Below are 14,684 nucleotides of genomic sequence, written 5' to 3'. Positions count from 1 at the left end.
CACCCTTTGAGAATATTAAACATTAGGTGGTTTTGATCTAGGTCTACAGTTTAAGGCTATGTCTTTCAGGACTGGAGAGATGGCTCAGAGGTTAAGAGCACTGGTTGCTCTTCCAAAAGACCCCAGTTCAATTCCCAGCACCCACACGGCAGCTCACAACTGTCCTTAACTCCACTTCCAGGAGTTAAGGACACCCTCACACAGACACAAAAGCAAAACACCAATGCTCATTTAAAAAAAAAAAAAGGAATCATTAAATAAAAGGATATCTTTTTAAAAATAAGATTTATTATTTTATTATATATAAGTACACTGTAGCTGTCTTCAGACACACCAGAAGAGGGCATCAGATCCCATTACAGATGGTTGTGAGCCACCATGTGGTCGCTGGGATTTGAAGTCAGGACCCCTGGAAGATCAGACAGTGCTCTTGACCCCTGAGCCATCTCTCCAGCCCTGGGATATATCTTTCAAGTTTAATGTAGTTATTACTTTTCCAACAATCATGCCAGGGGATGGTGGTATGTACCTTTAATTCCAGCACTTGGGAGGCAGAGGCAGGCAGATCTCAAGGCCAGCCTGGGACAGAACATCCAGGGCTACACGGAGAAACCCTGTCCGGGGGAGACAGGGGGTCGAACAATACTAAACTTTTCTATTTCACATGTCATGGGAACTGCTGAAGTATTTCAAGCGACTCTCCTCTTATGGTCACCCAGGGCAAAGTTTTCTTAAATTATATCCCCAGGATTTTCAAGTATTTTTTTAGATGATCACAAATGGACCGCAACCCCACTCACATGACCAATTTCCAACCCCTGTCCCCTACAACTTACAGTTCCAGACTCCACCAACATTTATGTCAATGGCAAATATCTTGCCCAAGAACTGAGCTACAGAACAGAAAGCCAGGGCTGAGGATGTGGCTCTCTGCATGAAAACAAGTGGTCTCCTAGCGTGGGTAAGGATCAGAAAATAAGTACAGCAAAAACAAAACAAACAAACAAACAAAAACCAGAATGTTCCTAAATCGCAAACTTGTAACTATCCTGTATTAACGGTGTGCCCATTTCTATGGTGGAGCCAAAAATCAAGAAGGCTTCCCTTAAAGAAACAATTCTATCAGTAAAGTTAAGGTTACTTCTGAGGGAAGCCCTCAGTTCCCATGAGTTTGAGTACATAACATAAATAGACTGTGGGACTGAAGAGATGGCTCAGTGGTTAACAGCATGTGCTGCCCATCCAGAGGACCAGAGTTCAGTTCCCAGCAGCCCCATCAGGTGGCTACCAACCAACCATCTGTGACTCCTGCTCCATGGGACCTGACCCTCTCATCTCCACAGGGTTCCTGCACTCACATGAACACACCCACATGCAGACACACACAGAAAGGTAATGCAAATAAATCTTTATTATATAAAGACCTAATCCCCTAGCATCATTTCCAAGGCAGCCACACATACAACAATGCTGTCATGATGGTTCTTTTTCTGCAAACAGCTGTTAAGTAAGCCTCTATCCAGCATTCTGAAGAGCCTCGAGGGTGATGCATCTTTCTTCGTTTGAGGCCATCCTTCATTCTGCTAATAACCTAGTCATTCACAATCAAGTCTTGGGAGCCAGGTGTTATGAGGACAATAGATACCGGATCCTCTGTATTCTCGAAAGAGACTAACCAGACTATACTACTACACTGTACACGACTCACAAGTCAGTTCTAAAGAGACTGCAGAAATAGGAAAGTAGTGTGGTAGGCAGCCTTTTCCCTCTGCTATCTACTATTTACAGGACGATTTGCAAAGCATAGTCTAACAGAGCACATATCTTCATCTGTTTCCCCAGGAAGCCCTCACGAGGTAAGTGTTACAAAGTCTCAGAAGAACACACCACTTGCCCACTCCCTGCTGCTATGCTCTGTCTGGCATAAAGGGATAGAATGTATCTCTAAGTAGGAGTGCCCTGTTCTGACTCCCATCTGGGACCATTGTTACTTCCTGAAAACAGCTGTCTCTAACTAATCCTTGCAATCTATGGTCTGCTAAAATATCCTCACAAAAGGCATTGTCAGTGAAGCTGCCCAACCACCCCCCCCTCCCGGAACAAGACACCCTGTCTTAAACAAGCTAGACTGTGACAGTTGATATCGTACAGCTATGCTCTGGGATATGGACACCAGGCTCACGGTTAGCACCACTCCAGCAACAGAACAACCTAATGCTCATCGGTAGCACATTATGAAATCCCCATTCAATGGAATCGTGCACAGGAAGCACAGGGGCAAGGTTAACATACTGACAGGGGATGCTCTCTCCAACAAGAATAAAAAAGCCAGCCAAGCATGATGGAGCCACCTTTATCCCAGCACTCAGGAGGCAAAGGACAGACAGATCTCTGTGAACATGAAGCCAGCCTGGGCTACATAGTGAGTTCCAGGTCAGCCAGGGATACATAGTGAGGCCCTCTCTCAAAAAGCAAGCAAATGAAAGAAACAGAAAAAAGAGCTTTAAAAAGAGTAGCTGGGCGTGGTGGTGCACACCTATAAACCCTGTACATGAGAGGCAGAGGGCAGAGGGCAGAGGGCAGAGGACAGAGGGGAGAGGGCAGAGGGCAGAGGGCAGAGGACAGAGGGGAGAGGGCAGAGGGCAGAGGCAGGAGGATCGGAAGTTCAAGGTTATCAATGACTATAAAGCATGGGCTTTATGACACTGTGTAAAAAACAAAAATGAAAGGAAGAGACAAAAAGTGTATGTACACACACACACACACGTGTGTGTGCATGTGTGTGAAAAACACATGTGTGGTTAGACACTCTTTCTCAAAGGCACAGAGGAACGTGACACCAGGGATTGTCTGAGGATTTGTACCAGGGAACAAGACAGAGGCTAGAAAGAACCTTCATGTGAAATCACTTTCCCATCATCTCCTGTGAGAATAGGTAACCTTAAAAATAGTTTTTAATTAAAAACATTATGGACTAGGCTGCACACCATGGTGCACACCGGTAGTTCCAACACCCGAAAGCTAAGACAGGAGGATTGCTTGAGCCCTGGAGCTCAAGGCCACCCTGGGTAACACTGGGAGACTGTCTTTAAATAGAGATGCTGCTGTTTGGATCTGTCCTGACTGGGAGAAGATGCTTCACTGTGGAGAGAGGCAGAACCTCCCCCAGGAGACTCACTTTAATCACATTTGGACCACATTCCCTTAGGGAAATCCCTCTAAAGTTACACAGTTAGTACAAATGTTACTGTTTAAAGAAAAAGTAACATTCTTTATCAAAAGCTTCTCGCTTATCTGCCCGTCCTGTCAAGTGCAAACATAAAGAATGGTTCTTTGACAGCAGCCTCAGTTCAAAGATATCGTTAAGGAAAAGCACAGACTAAACAGACTGAACTGCGTTTTGCATGTTTTAAATTTTCCAAGTCTCTCTCTCTCTCTCTCTCTCTCTCTCTCTCTCTCTCTCTCTCTCTCTCTCTCTCTTTTTTTTACTGAATTCATAGTTTTTTGGTTAATGACCAGCAAACAATTTATTGGTTAAATTATCAATCGTGGAGTTCCTTGATAACATTATATAACAAATGGATTAATTCACCAGAAACTGGCTTGAAGATACTGATTTTAATTACTTTAACAAAATTTGGTTTGTGTAGCAAGCTCCTACTGTCACTGCTAGACAGTGAATGCAGCGGCTATCCAAAGCCAGTCATTCCTTGACCACGGGGGTCTCTCAGAGCACAGGTGAATACCAGTTACGGTTGTGTTTGCTGACCTAGCACCTTAGTTCCAGCCTTAGGACTCAGAAGCAGCTGGACAGAAGATACGGGGGGAGGGGAGATGCTGGAAACGAAGAGCTAACTCGACTTCGGGCCGGTGTTAGATCTGAGGCAACTCGCAGGCTCTGAGACCAAAGAGGAACACAGCTTTGGATGTGGCTGTGAAGAAGGCAGGCCCCGGGACGGAATTGGTGGGTCCAGAATACAGTGCCAGGTGGGCATCAGGAACTAGGGGGCTTCTTCTTGGCTTCCAGGTCCTTTTTAATCTCTTCAAGTTTTTTAGCCAGGTTTGGCATCTTTAAAAAGAAGAAAGGAATATTATCGTTTATCTGTAAATAGAAAGAATACGAAGACTAATCAGTCTCTCTCATGTCTCTTCTCTTAAGGACAAGGCTCTGCCAAGGCTTTGGTTTCCTCTGGGGACCTACTCAGTGGTACTTCCTTGGCTCATACCTACATACGTAAGCTATCAGTGTTAAGATTTATATCCCCTCTCTGAACGCCAGGCCCAGCCCACCTTTAGATACACACTCAGTCCTTTGACTCGAGTGCCAGCTAAAAGAAGTGTATGTATATGTAGCAGAAAGAAATACATGGAGCGACAAATAATAAAGCGAAAAGTCCCCGTCCCTCAGTACAGAGGAGATATAATCCTGTGTCTCTGAAACACACTCTAGGATCCTCATCTGGCTGCGATACCATTTTCCACCCCTCCTCCCTCACACACCAACAATGACGTTGACGTAACTCCTCACTTTACCACACCATCTTCCTTCCACGAGGCACGCTAGGCCACATCCAGCTCTCCTGGGATGATGTGGGGACACCCGTACCTTTGTGAATTCAGTTACTTTTCAAACAACAGAAAAGCTTTCACATTTACAGACTTCATTTATGCTAGTAGGCAAACTTAACCTTGAGAGAGAAAAATAACTATGAAGCGGTTATAGGAAGCCAAGAAAGACGTGAATGTGGCCACTTACGTCGTAGTTCTGGGCCAGATACATTCCAACCACGTTGCCCAAAGTAAATCCAAGCTGAAAGGACAGAACAGGAGAGTTATACAGCAGACAAAACCTGTCACGAGCCTGCAGCCACGTCAGACACACAGGTTACATCTTCCCAAGAAGTGCGTGGCAGAGGAATGCTCAGGATCTCAGCATAGGATTGCATAGGACATAGGAGTCATGTCTTTTTTCTAGGAAACAATCACACACACATATACCATGCACCAACATTGGAAGGGAATAAACAGTGGCTTTGAGGAGTTTCCCTGTCCATGAAAGCCCCCATAAAGTCCTGAAGGAAGGTCTGGAAGCCAGAGCCCTAATTTTGTTACAATTACTTAGTTACTACTCATTGTAGGAGCTGTTACTTCTGTACACAGCTGATAAAAAGTATTCACTGGCAAACACTGGAGCTGGGCTCACATTTGCCATCAGCATTCAGGACACAGCAGGGGGATCCTCGGCAGGGAGAGGCCATCCAGGTCTACACAAAGAGTCCCAGATATACAGGGAGAGTCCCATCCCCACACCTACACAGCAAGACTAGGTCTCAAAACCACAACTACAAAAATCCCATTTGAATCAAAAAAGCTTAGAAAATAAAGGGGCTCTCAGAGTTTAGTCTCTCCATGTTTCAAAAGAACTACAGTGGTTTGCCCAGGGTTGTTCACAAAAGCAGCAGCAGACAACTTGAGTTACTCAGAAACTCAGATGCACAAGGGCAGAGAAGACTGGGGAAACTCTGACACATCACCGAGCCTAGCGAAACGCCAAGGGTGGGAACTAAAGGGCAGGACACTTAAGGTCTGTGGCTCCCACTCAACGACCAAAGGGACAGGAACAATTTTTAGAGAACTGTCAGTGTTTATCCCACTGGGTGAGAGTATTCTCCTGAACATGTAGAATTCTCCATATACACAGATGGACCAGAGTTCCACAGCTGTGTATTTTAATGATAATTCCGATTTCCCCTAGCGACTTTTTACTTCAGAGCTTGCAACTGTGGGCTAGTTTCTAACTTAATAAATTCAAATTGGCATCTACCCCTCTTGCCCATTATTTTTTTTTTTAAAGATTTATTTATTTATTATATATAAGTACACTGTAGCTGTCTTCAGATACACCAGAAGAGGGCATCAGATCTCTTTACAGATGGTTGTGAGCCACCATGTGGTTGCTGGGAATTGAACTCATGACCTCTGGAAGAGCGGTCGGACGCTCTTAACCGCTGAGCCATCTCTCCAGTCCCCCCATTATTTTGTTTAAACGGTGCTGCTTCTACTCAGTCTCGATAGAGAAGTTAAGACAGAAATCAAAGAACAGCACTAACTGTCCCATCAATCACACATGAGGTGCCTCCCTGAGCTTCCAAGATGCAGGTGAGGCAAGGATACAGTGGGGTACTGGAGAGATGGCTCAGCAGTTAAGAACACTGCAGAAGACCAGAGGGCCACAGTTCAGTTCCCATCACCCATGTTAGTCAGCTCACAACTGACTCCAGCTCCAGGAACCAACACCTTTTTTTTTAATTAGTTATTTTATTTATTTATATTTCAAATGTTATCCCCCTCTCCCGATTTCCCCTCCACAAACTCCCTATCCCATCTCCCCTGCTCCCCGCTTCTATGAGGGTGCTCCCCCACCTATCTACCCACTCCCATCAAGCCTTCACAAGACCAAAAGGCCTCCCCTCTCCCACTGATGCCAGCTAGATAAGACCATCTCTGCTACATATGTATCTGGAGCCATGGGTCCCCCCTCCATGTGTGCTGTCTGGTTGGTGGTTTAGTCTCTGGGAGCTCTGAGGGTGTCTGGTTGGTTGATATTGTTAGGAACCAACATCTTATTCTGCCCTCCCTGGCATCTGCATGCCAGGGATCAGACTGCACACCACCACTACCATTAAAAATAGTAAAAATAAACCCTAAAGGAGGGGAAAACAAAAAACAAGAAATACAACTGGGTCTGTCTTATACTTAACCTTTAAATCCAAAGGCAATTTTAAATTGGTTAGTTGTTAGCAAGAAACATAAAAGAAGCTACCTAAGTTTCTAGTTGCTAACCATTTTCTGATGCTTTTTAAGTCATTATCAAGGTCACATTACCAGAATTACCTATTTTTTTCACTCTAGTAGGTTCAAACCACAACTTTTTGAAATCCAGGGCGATAATTAAATTGAGTCAAAATTTAAGGAGAGGAGAAAAAAATCCCTGATGATGCTAATCCTAACTGGGATGAGGAACCATGAGAGGGGCTGCGGGAAGCAGTGACAGGGAGGTCTGGCTGTCTCAGAGACTGCCTTCAGGTGGGCCAACAACCTGCTCCAGCTTTTTGGGGCTTCCTCATCTCTAAAGCAGCCTAACACTGGACTGTTCCAGCTCAGACACAGCCCTCCCAATTCTGACGATGTGCGTCTCAAAATAAACACAGGCTATGTCGTGTGGCTCTCTTCTGGCAATGTCACCAAGCGCTGGTGCAGAAAAGGGGACAGCTATTTTAGAACACAAAACAAAACAAAACCCTTGGCCTCTGTAAACAGCACCCTGTTCCAGCTTCAGGATGCGACCAGATCTACAATGAGACATTTTAAACATGTTTCAGGACACAGTGTGAGAAGTGCCACTCATTCGGAAAAATGATGGGGAACCCCGAGGTCAGGAAAACTCGCGTGCTTCAGGAGATGGTCGCCGGGTAGGAACAGACAGGAAAAGTAAATCTAAGCCTTCACATCTGCATGCACGGCCAAGTAGTTCAACCTGCACAGTCATGTGTACACACACACACACACACACACACACACACACACACACACACACATGAAATAAATAAAAATTTAAAAACATCCGCCCTTCGAATAATACCATCAAAGAGAAAGGGCAAACCCCAAAGTAGAATTATTTGCAAATCATAATCTGATGATATTTTTATCCAGAATAAAGATCTTTTACAATAAGTGACAGAGAAACATAATTCAATTTAAAAAAAATGGGCAAAAGCTGTGAGTGGATTTCTCCAAGGACACACAGTCGACAAGCCCAGAAGATGTTTGACATCAGTTAGTCATTGAGGAACCATGAGGAATCATGGCACGCCCAGTAAGATGGCCTTACTCAAAAGCAACGGAACAAAACAAAATGAACAGCAAATGCTGGCAAGGCACGGGACGGAGGCCTTCATCCTCCACTGGCACACAGGGCATGGCCGCTCTGGAAAGCCATCTAGCCACTTCTCTTCAGGGCTGCACACATTACATGATGGGACAGCTCCAGTGTGGGTATGCACCGAAAGGTGGAACATAAACCCCCACAAAAACGCCTACACCAATACTCCTGGCCTAGCCACCCCCAAAACCAAGAGTGGAAACAGCGGGAGTTGGTTAACATGTGTACACAATAACGAGAAGTGAGGCGCTCACTGCTCATGCTGCCTACAGAGGAGCCTCGGCAGCGTGGTCAGGGGCAGTCAGAAAAGACCATATACTGCATGGCTCTGTAAATAATATACAAGACAGCAAGTCCACAGTGACGCAAAATCAACTACTGACTGTCCGGGTTGGAGAGGGGAATGAGAAACGAATCCTTATATTAGAGTTTCTTTTTTATATAAAACGAGACAGGTCACAATCTCTTCGTACACTAAAACCACTGGATTAGATACATTAAATGGGTGGACTTTTGTCTCAATGCCAAAAAAAAAAAAAAAAAAAAATCAAGCAAACGAACAAAAAACCACCACCAAAATTTGGTAAAGTAACATCTACTACCTGGGAAGAAGCCAAAGACAACTTCATGGCTTCCAAACTGGACTTTGTTAGAAAGAATGGAAATCCCAGAGGAGCAAAAGAGAACCAGCCCAATCAATGGAAGAGTCTGCACGTGAGAAATCTAAATTATTCTAAGTGCACTTATTTTTAACATGCAAACAGGTCGGTCAATAATGCTTTGCCCATTAACACTGAAAAGCCCTGTTAAAAGGCACAGAGCCTGCTCCAGAACAGGCCATCTGTTATCTGCTCAGGCCCTTCCCTTTCGGAAAGCTGTGTCTGGAGAGCAGCAAATAAAACTGCAGTGTTTATCCGGGATGGCTCCTGGCAGAACCCCAAAGTGGTTGACAAGTCCCAACGTGACTCATCAAACTTTGTTTTCAAAAATAACACACCCAAGCCCAAGTCACTGATAAGGGTTTAAGAATCTAAAAAAATAAGGCCGGAGAGACGGCTTTGCGACTCAGAGCTCATGCTACTCTTGCAGAGGATTAGAGCGCAATCCTAGCACCCACACCAGGCGGCTCATGACGACCTGCAACTCGCCAGAGAACCTAACACCTCTGCCCTGAGCGCAAGCTCACTCGAAATAATAAAATCTTAAAAAAAACTATTAAGCAGTATAGGCCCTGCTAGCACTGAAAAGGAAACCTAAAAAAAATGACATTTGATTTATGGTAAGAGTATCTACAACTCAAAACTATACATTAACTAACTAGAACTAATAAAAAGATAAGTTGATAAAATGTTTTAAAGTGTTATTTATTCTTACCTGTGTGGGTGCTTTGCCCACATGTATAATGTACACCACACGCACGCAGTGCACACGGAGGCCAAAGAGAACATGGGATCTCCTGGGATGGGAGTTACAGATGTTGTGAGCCTCTCTCAGTATACGGCAAAGCGACCCCAGGTCCTTTGGAAGAGCGACCACTGCTCTCAACAGCCGAGGCGTCTCTCCAACCACAGTCACAGAACTCTTACATTCAGAGTCACAAGAAGAAAACAGAGGCCTTCCAAGGAGGCACAAGCGCACACCATCATTTCTGTGTCTTAGTTTTTAAACGCAGTGTGAAGACTATCGTCAGATGTCTAATAGCTGCTTCAAGTAGTTAAAAAAAAAAATCTACATTCTGTGCATTAAACAAAACCCTGCTAGGGCTAAAGCCTTTCAGTGCCTCCTAGAAAAGCATCTTTTTAAGAAGTAAGCTATGTTTTATATTCAGTAATATTGCTTAGAGAATAAAAAAAGGAAAGAAAAAAAAAAAAACAGAACAATCAGTAACTCCTTAATGTGTCAATATTCAACAGGAAATCTTCCTGGGAAAGGTGTACTGGCTGCCTGCTCTAAAAGAAGCCAGAACAAATATTCCACTATCTCATAACCAGTGGTAGTAACGAAGTGAAAAAGGAGGACCTAAAATTAACGAGGAGATCCATTCCAGGCTGCCCCACTCACCAACATCCTTAGCTATTCAAACAAGTTATTCAACTGCACAGGAACCCACCCATATCCCCCAAGCACTCTAACCCTCTTGGTCACTCACAACGCCTACTGCAAGGAAAGGCCTGATAGTCTATCCCATCAAACTGTTCAGGGACGGCAAGGAAAAACTGTACACAACCACTCATATGCAACTAACTTCTAACATTTTCCATCCGTGGTTAGCTACATATTCAGAAGGGCCCAGTGATACGCAGGGTTGACTGCAAATGAAATCAGTCACTTCGTATTGACTAAACTAAATCCTTTGGTAGTGAAGAGAAGCGGCACGTCAGCCAGACTTCAGAACCCTGCTAGTTCACAGCCTGAGTTCCGCAGCACAGAGGAAGTAACTCACCCTGAATAGGGGCAAGCTTCTGTGAGTCGGCTGTGGAGACCCGACGGCCTACATGAAAGGTAACGTTCTAACCTTTCATTAACTCTTGATCCTCACAAGCATGCATATATGTAATAACCACTGTGAATGCCCAGGTTTATGCTGGGGAAACTGAGGCACAGAGCAATTAAAGAGCCTACTCAAGACTACACAGCAGGCCTGGCTCCTCACCAGGCAACTTGAGACCAATCCCCAGAACCCATATGGGGGATGGAGAACCAACCACTGAAAGCTGTCCTCGGACCTCTACACTCGCACGCCCCCACAGGAGAGACATACACAGTAATCAGCAGATAAATGGATGCAGTGTAAGAATCTTTGCTGTGTTGAAGATGCACCTACGGTATCACATGATTCTAAGAAAAGATTAGATAAACAAGTGAATACATGTGTCAGGCACACGATACCAACAGTAAAAGTTTTAATGAAGAAAGGAAAGAAATCAAGGATTATGCCAGCATTTCAGCGGTGAAAATTAAGTGTGTGGGGAAAGGATTGGGAAAGCAGGAATAATCAATCCAGATGAGAGGAGGCTGAGAGAAAGGCAAAGGGAAGACACTAACAGTTGATACCAGGGATCTGGAATCACAGAGCAGGACTCAAGGTTGTTCTGGAAGCTGATGTAAAAGGTGCCGGCTTGAGGAGGAGCCCGCCCCCTAAGGAGCACAGCCAGCTCAGGACTTGAGCAATCCACAGGAACTAAGAGCAGAAGCAAGCAGCCAGTGACAAGATTACAGACAGGGAGCCTCTCAGCTGCTACACCCAGATATGGTCTCCTCTGCAAGAGCAGTGGTCAGTCATCCTCACTGTGCGATTTTGAGTTATCACACAGAACAGAACCTAGACAGCACAGTACACAGGCCCCAAAAGCTGAATGGGAATGAGTTAGGAGGAGGTGATTCAAGTTAGAAGCTGCTGTGGGGCCCCAGGGGTAAGAGTCACAGCAACTGTAGCCGTATTCAGGTGCTATGAAACTCACAGCAGTACCCTTAGGCCAGTCCCATCTAAGAGTTCCTTAGAAGAACTTCAGCAAAGCTAGGAGCAAGCTGTCAGTGCAGTGTGGAAATAGGGATACTAGGTATCCAGTGCAGTATGGAAATAGGGATACTAGGTATCCATTTTAACTGGAGGATAGAAACACACACGCAACACAATCAAACTCAACATCTTAGGGGTTACAAAGTATTCAGCTCCCCGCCCCCCACACACACACACATCACACCCAGCCCTCTCCTGTCATCTGTTGGTGGGAGGCCAGTTCCCATTTCCAATTCCTTACAAAAGAGAAATGGCAGATCTCAACCATTATTAAGTGCTAATGCTTAAGGGTTTAATGTATTGGCTCCTTCAGAAACCTCACAAGGTGCAAACTGAAACACAGAAAATTTAAATCTGCCCAACCTCCCCCAACCGCCAACCAACACACACACACACACACACACACACACACACACACACACACACACACACACACATCTTGAGATTAAGGATAGGGTACAAATTCAAGTGTGATTCTAGAGTCTAAACTTTTAAACATTAGAAAACAGTTGAAATGGCTAATGTTAAAAAAAGTAAGATTTGCAGAAATGAACAGTGTTTGACCAAGTTCCACACAAGGAAAGTTGATTCCACCTCTGTACATCTGTATCCACTTTGACCAACCACAGCAAGGAAGAGGAGACAGACCCCAGGCAAGAGAAGGAACAACAGTTGCACCTGAGCTAAGAATCTAATGGTCAGCTTCAGCGTCTCTCCTTAAATATTGAAAAATTTGAATTCTCCAATCAAAATCCTTGTAAGTATGGAACAGTTTAGTCCCATATTTTATAGACTCGTTCAGCAAATCGCTTAAAAAGTTAAGGGTATATTGAATTAATGTTCTCCCTACAAATGCAGTGGAAGGGCCAATCATACCACCTTACACTAGCTGGTTGACGGTGCTTTTAAAAGTGATTCCTAACAAATAAATTACTAATTACTCCTACCTCTAAGGCCTACTAAGGACACTGGAGAAAGACCCAGAGGCAACGGAGCAGCAGTCTTTGTGGGACAGTTTATGTCAACAATCCAGTTTAGGGTAACGGGATTAAAAACGATTTATTCTCAGAGCACCAAGTGGCCAGGGACCATCTGAAAGAAAGAGGATATCTGCTTTATTAGAACTAGAGGATGAAACAGAAAGTTTGAAAACTTTCATCTGAAAAATTGACTGGCAAGTTTCCCTAGAATCCTCAACAGGCAATTTTAGAAATACTTGATTTTTGCCAGAAAACTTTTTAGCTCAAAAAGGAGACTTGAAAGGGTGTGTGGGGAGAGGGAGGTTTTTACAAGTTACTTGTAGGGCACTCTGACTCACTCCTCAAAGCGGGCAAAGGAGGGCACTGTGGATCTCTCTCTCCGACCTCGTGAGGTGGCTGACGAATGCACAGCGTGTGAAAGGCACTCTAGGGCCTCAAAAAAGCTGAGAATAATAGATGGGGTCTACGGGAGGGTCTTGGGAGAGGACAAGAGCCAAGTCGTTACGGACTTCTCCGATCAAACTTACTACGAGAATTGCGCAAATAGCTCACAGTAAGTGGTTTTTGAAAACGCAGCAATTTCGCTGATACCCCAAAGTTTTCGGAACTTGAATGACTGCATATAAACCCAGGCAAAGACCCAAGGACTCAGGAGGAGGCCAGAGGAAAATCGCGAGTAAACCCGAGGGGCAACGACCGGCTCGAGCCAGGACTCCAGAGCCGTGCACCGCCGACCTGGGACCCCGGGAAGGACGAGGCGACCGCGGGGCCCGATCCTCGGCGACCCCACTCACCAGGAACTGAAGCATGATGTCGGTGGGGAGGGTGAGGAGGGTGTGAAAGATGCTTCAGCTCCAGCACTGCTCCGAGACTCCGCCCCAGCGCGAGGGCGGAACCCGCCGCCAGGTTCCGGTTTACACCCCGCCCCACCCCGCCCCGCCCTCTCCATTCCCGGAAGCGACTCGCAGAGCCGCAGCGCCCCCTGACGGCCATCTCGGGAAACAGGATCAACCAGTCTCCTATAACTGCAGGCCAGGGATTCACATTATAACAAGGACTCTGGCAGTTGTGTTAACACAGTCAGACCTGGGGCTCCCTACCTACTGAACCAGGGTGAGCGGGTTCCATGCCAGGTGAGCAGCTGACTCTCCTGGGAGCCATTACAAAGTCCACCCTAATCCCCACCACAGCCGACTCTCAGACAAAAGCGGGAAAAGTTTCCATTTTTTGAAAGTCCACAAATGCGTTATGCAGCCTAGTTAGGGGTAGTCCTTGGACCCGTGGTAGATGATGGAGAGAGATCTTCGGAGTCTGGCACTACTGGATCCAAGTAGTGATTGCTGGCAGCCACCAGCAACCACCTACTCTATATGAAGTTTACTTCTGCCGCAAGTAGAGCGCGAATCATCTACTATGTAGGGGCCAAAGGCAAACCCACTCTTGCCCCGCCGCACTACTGGCCACCCCCATACAGGAGCACATCGAAACCACCCTTCTCACTTTGCTCTCAGCCTTCGGAATTCATCTTTATCCACTTAAATGGGACTCCTGCTTCGAACAACAGAAAAACAAATCCTATCTGGGCCTAGTGAGGAACGTTAAGCCTCAAGCCCTGGGACAATGGCTGAGATGACTTTAACATATCAAAGTAGGCCTGACCTCCCGGTTCTCCCAGCGTCCCTCAGTCCCAACCTGTTACAGGGTGTGGCTGGCACATGCCTCTACCCAAAACTCACCAACCTAGGAGCTGGGCTGCCTTTCCTCCTGAGTCTTTCCTATATAATCCAGCCATTTTGGTTACCGAACCTTTTGTTCCTTTGCTCTTTTAGCCCCTCTACCTCATTCTGTCCCTCTCCCTCTCCCCCTCTCTCTTCTCTCTGGTCCAGATCAATCGAGGTCAAGTCCTCTGGGCTCCCAGATATCCTTGCTTCAGGCTATATGTCTCCCTTTCATCTACAACAAACTTTCTCCACCACCATACCTAGTCTGTTTCTCTATCCATCCGTTTCATTATTTCTCTCCCTCTCCCTTCTCCCAACCCCTCTACTAAACTGACAAAAGAGCTGATTAGAGGGAAAAAAAAAAAAAAAACCAGATATAAAGATCACACACCACCAAGGAAAAAGTCAGTAGGTTTGGCATACTAAAATGTACTTAAATTGAGAAAAATAACCCAGTGGACTTTAATATCTGCAGAGAATGTACAGTGGGGCATTCTCAATTTATATAATCACTTCTGCCC

The 14,684-nt window shown here is 45.4% G+C and overlaps 1 protein-coding gene across 2 annotated transcripts; it reads right to left on the bottom strand.

Moving 5' to 3' along the window:
- Positions 1–1,393: 1,393 nt before the first annotated feature.
- Stmp1 (short transmembrane mitochondrial protein 1) lies at positions 1,394–13,309 on the bottom strand. 2 transcript variants are annotated; one of them, NM_001195503.2, is given in 3 exon segments: positions 1,394–4,102; positions 4,757–4,810; positions 13,237–13,309. In NM_001195503.2, coding segments are annotated over 3 exon segments (177 nt in total). In that variant the 5' UTR covers positions 13,252–13,309; the 3' UTR covers positions 1,394–3,994.
- Positions 13,310–14,684: the final 1,375 nt, after the last annotated feature.

This window comes from Rattus norvegicus, chromosome 4, assembly GCF_021556685.1.
Source record: "Rattus norvegicus strain SHRSP/BbbUtx chromosome 4, alternate assembly SHRSP_T2T, whole genome shotgun sequence".
Classification (NCBI taxonomy): domain Eukaryota; kingdom Metazoa; phylum Chordata; class Mammalia; order Rodentia; family Muridae; genus Rattus; species Rattus norvegicus.
Note: the sequence above shows the minus strand (reverse complement) of the source record. Positions and strands in the feature narration are given on the sequence as shown.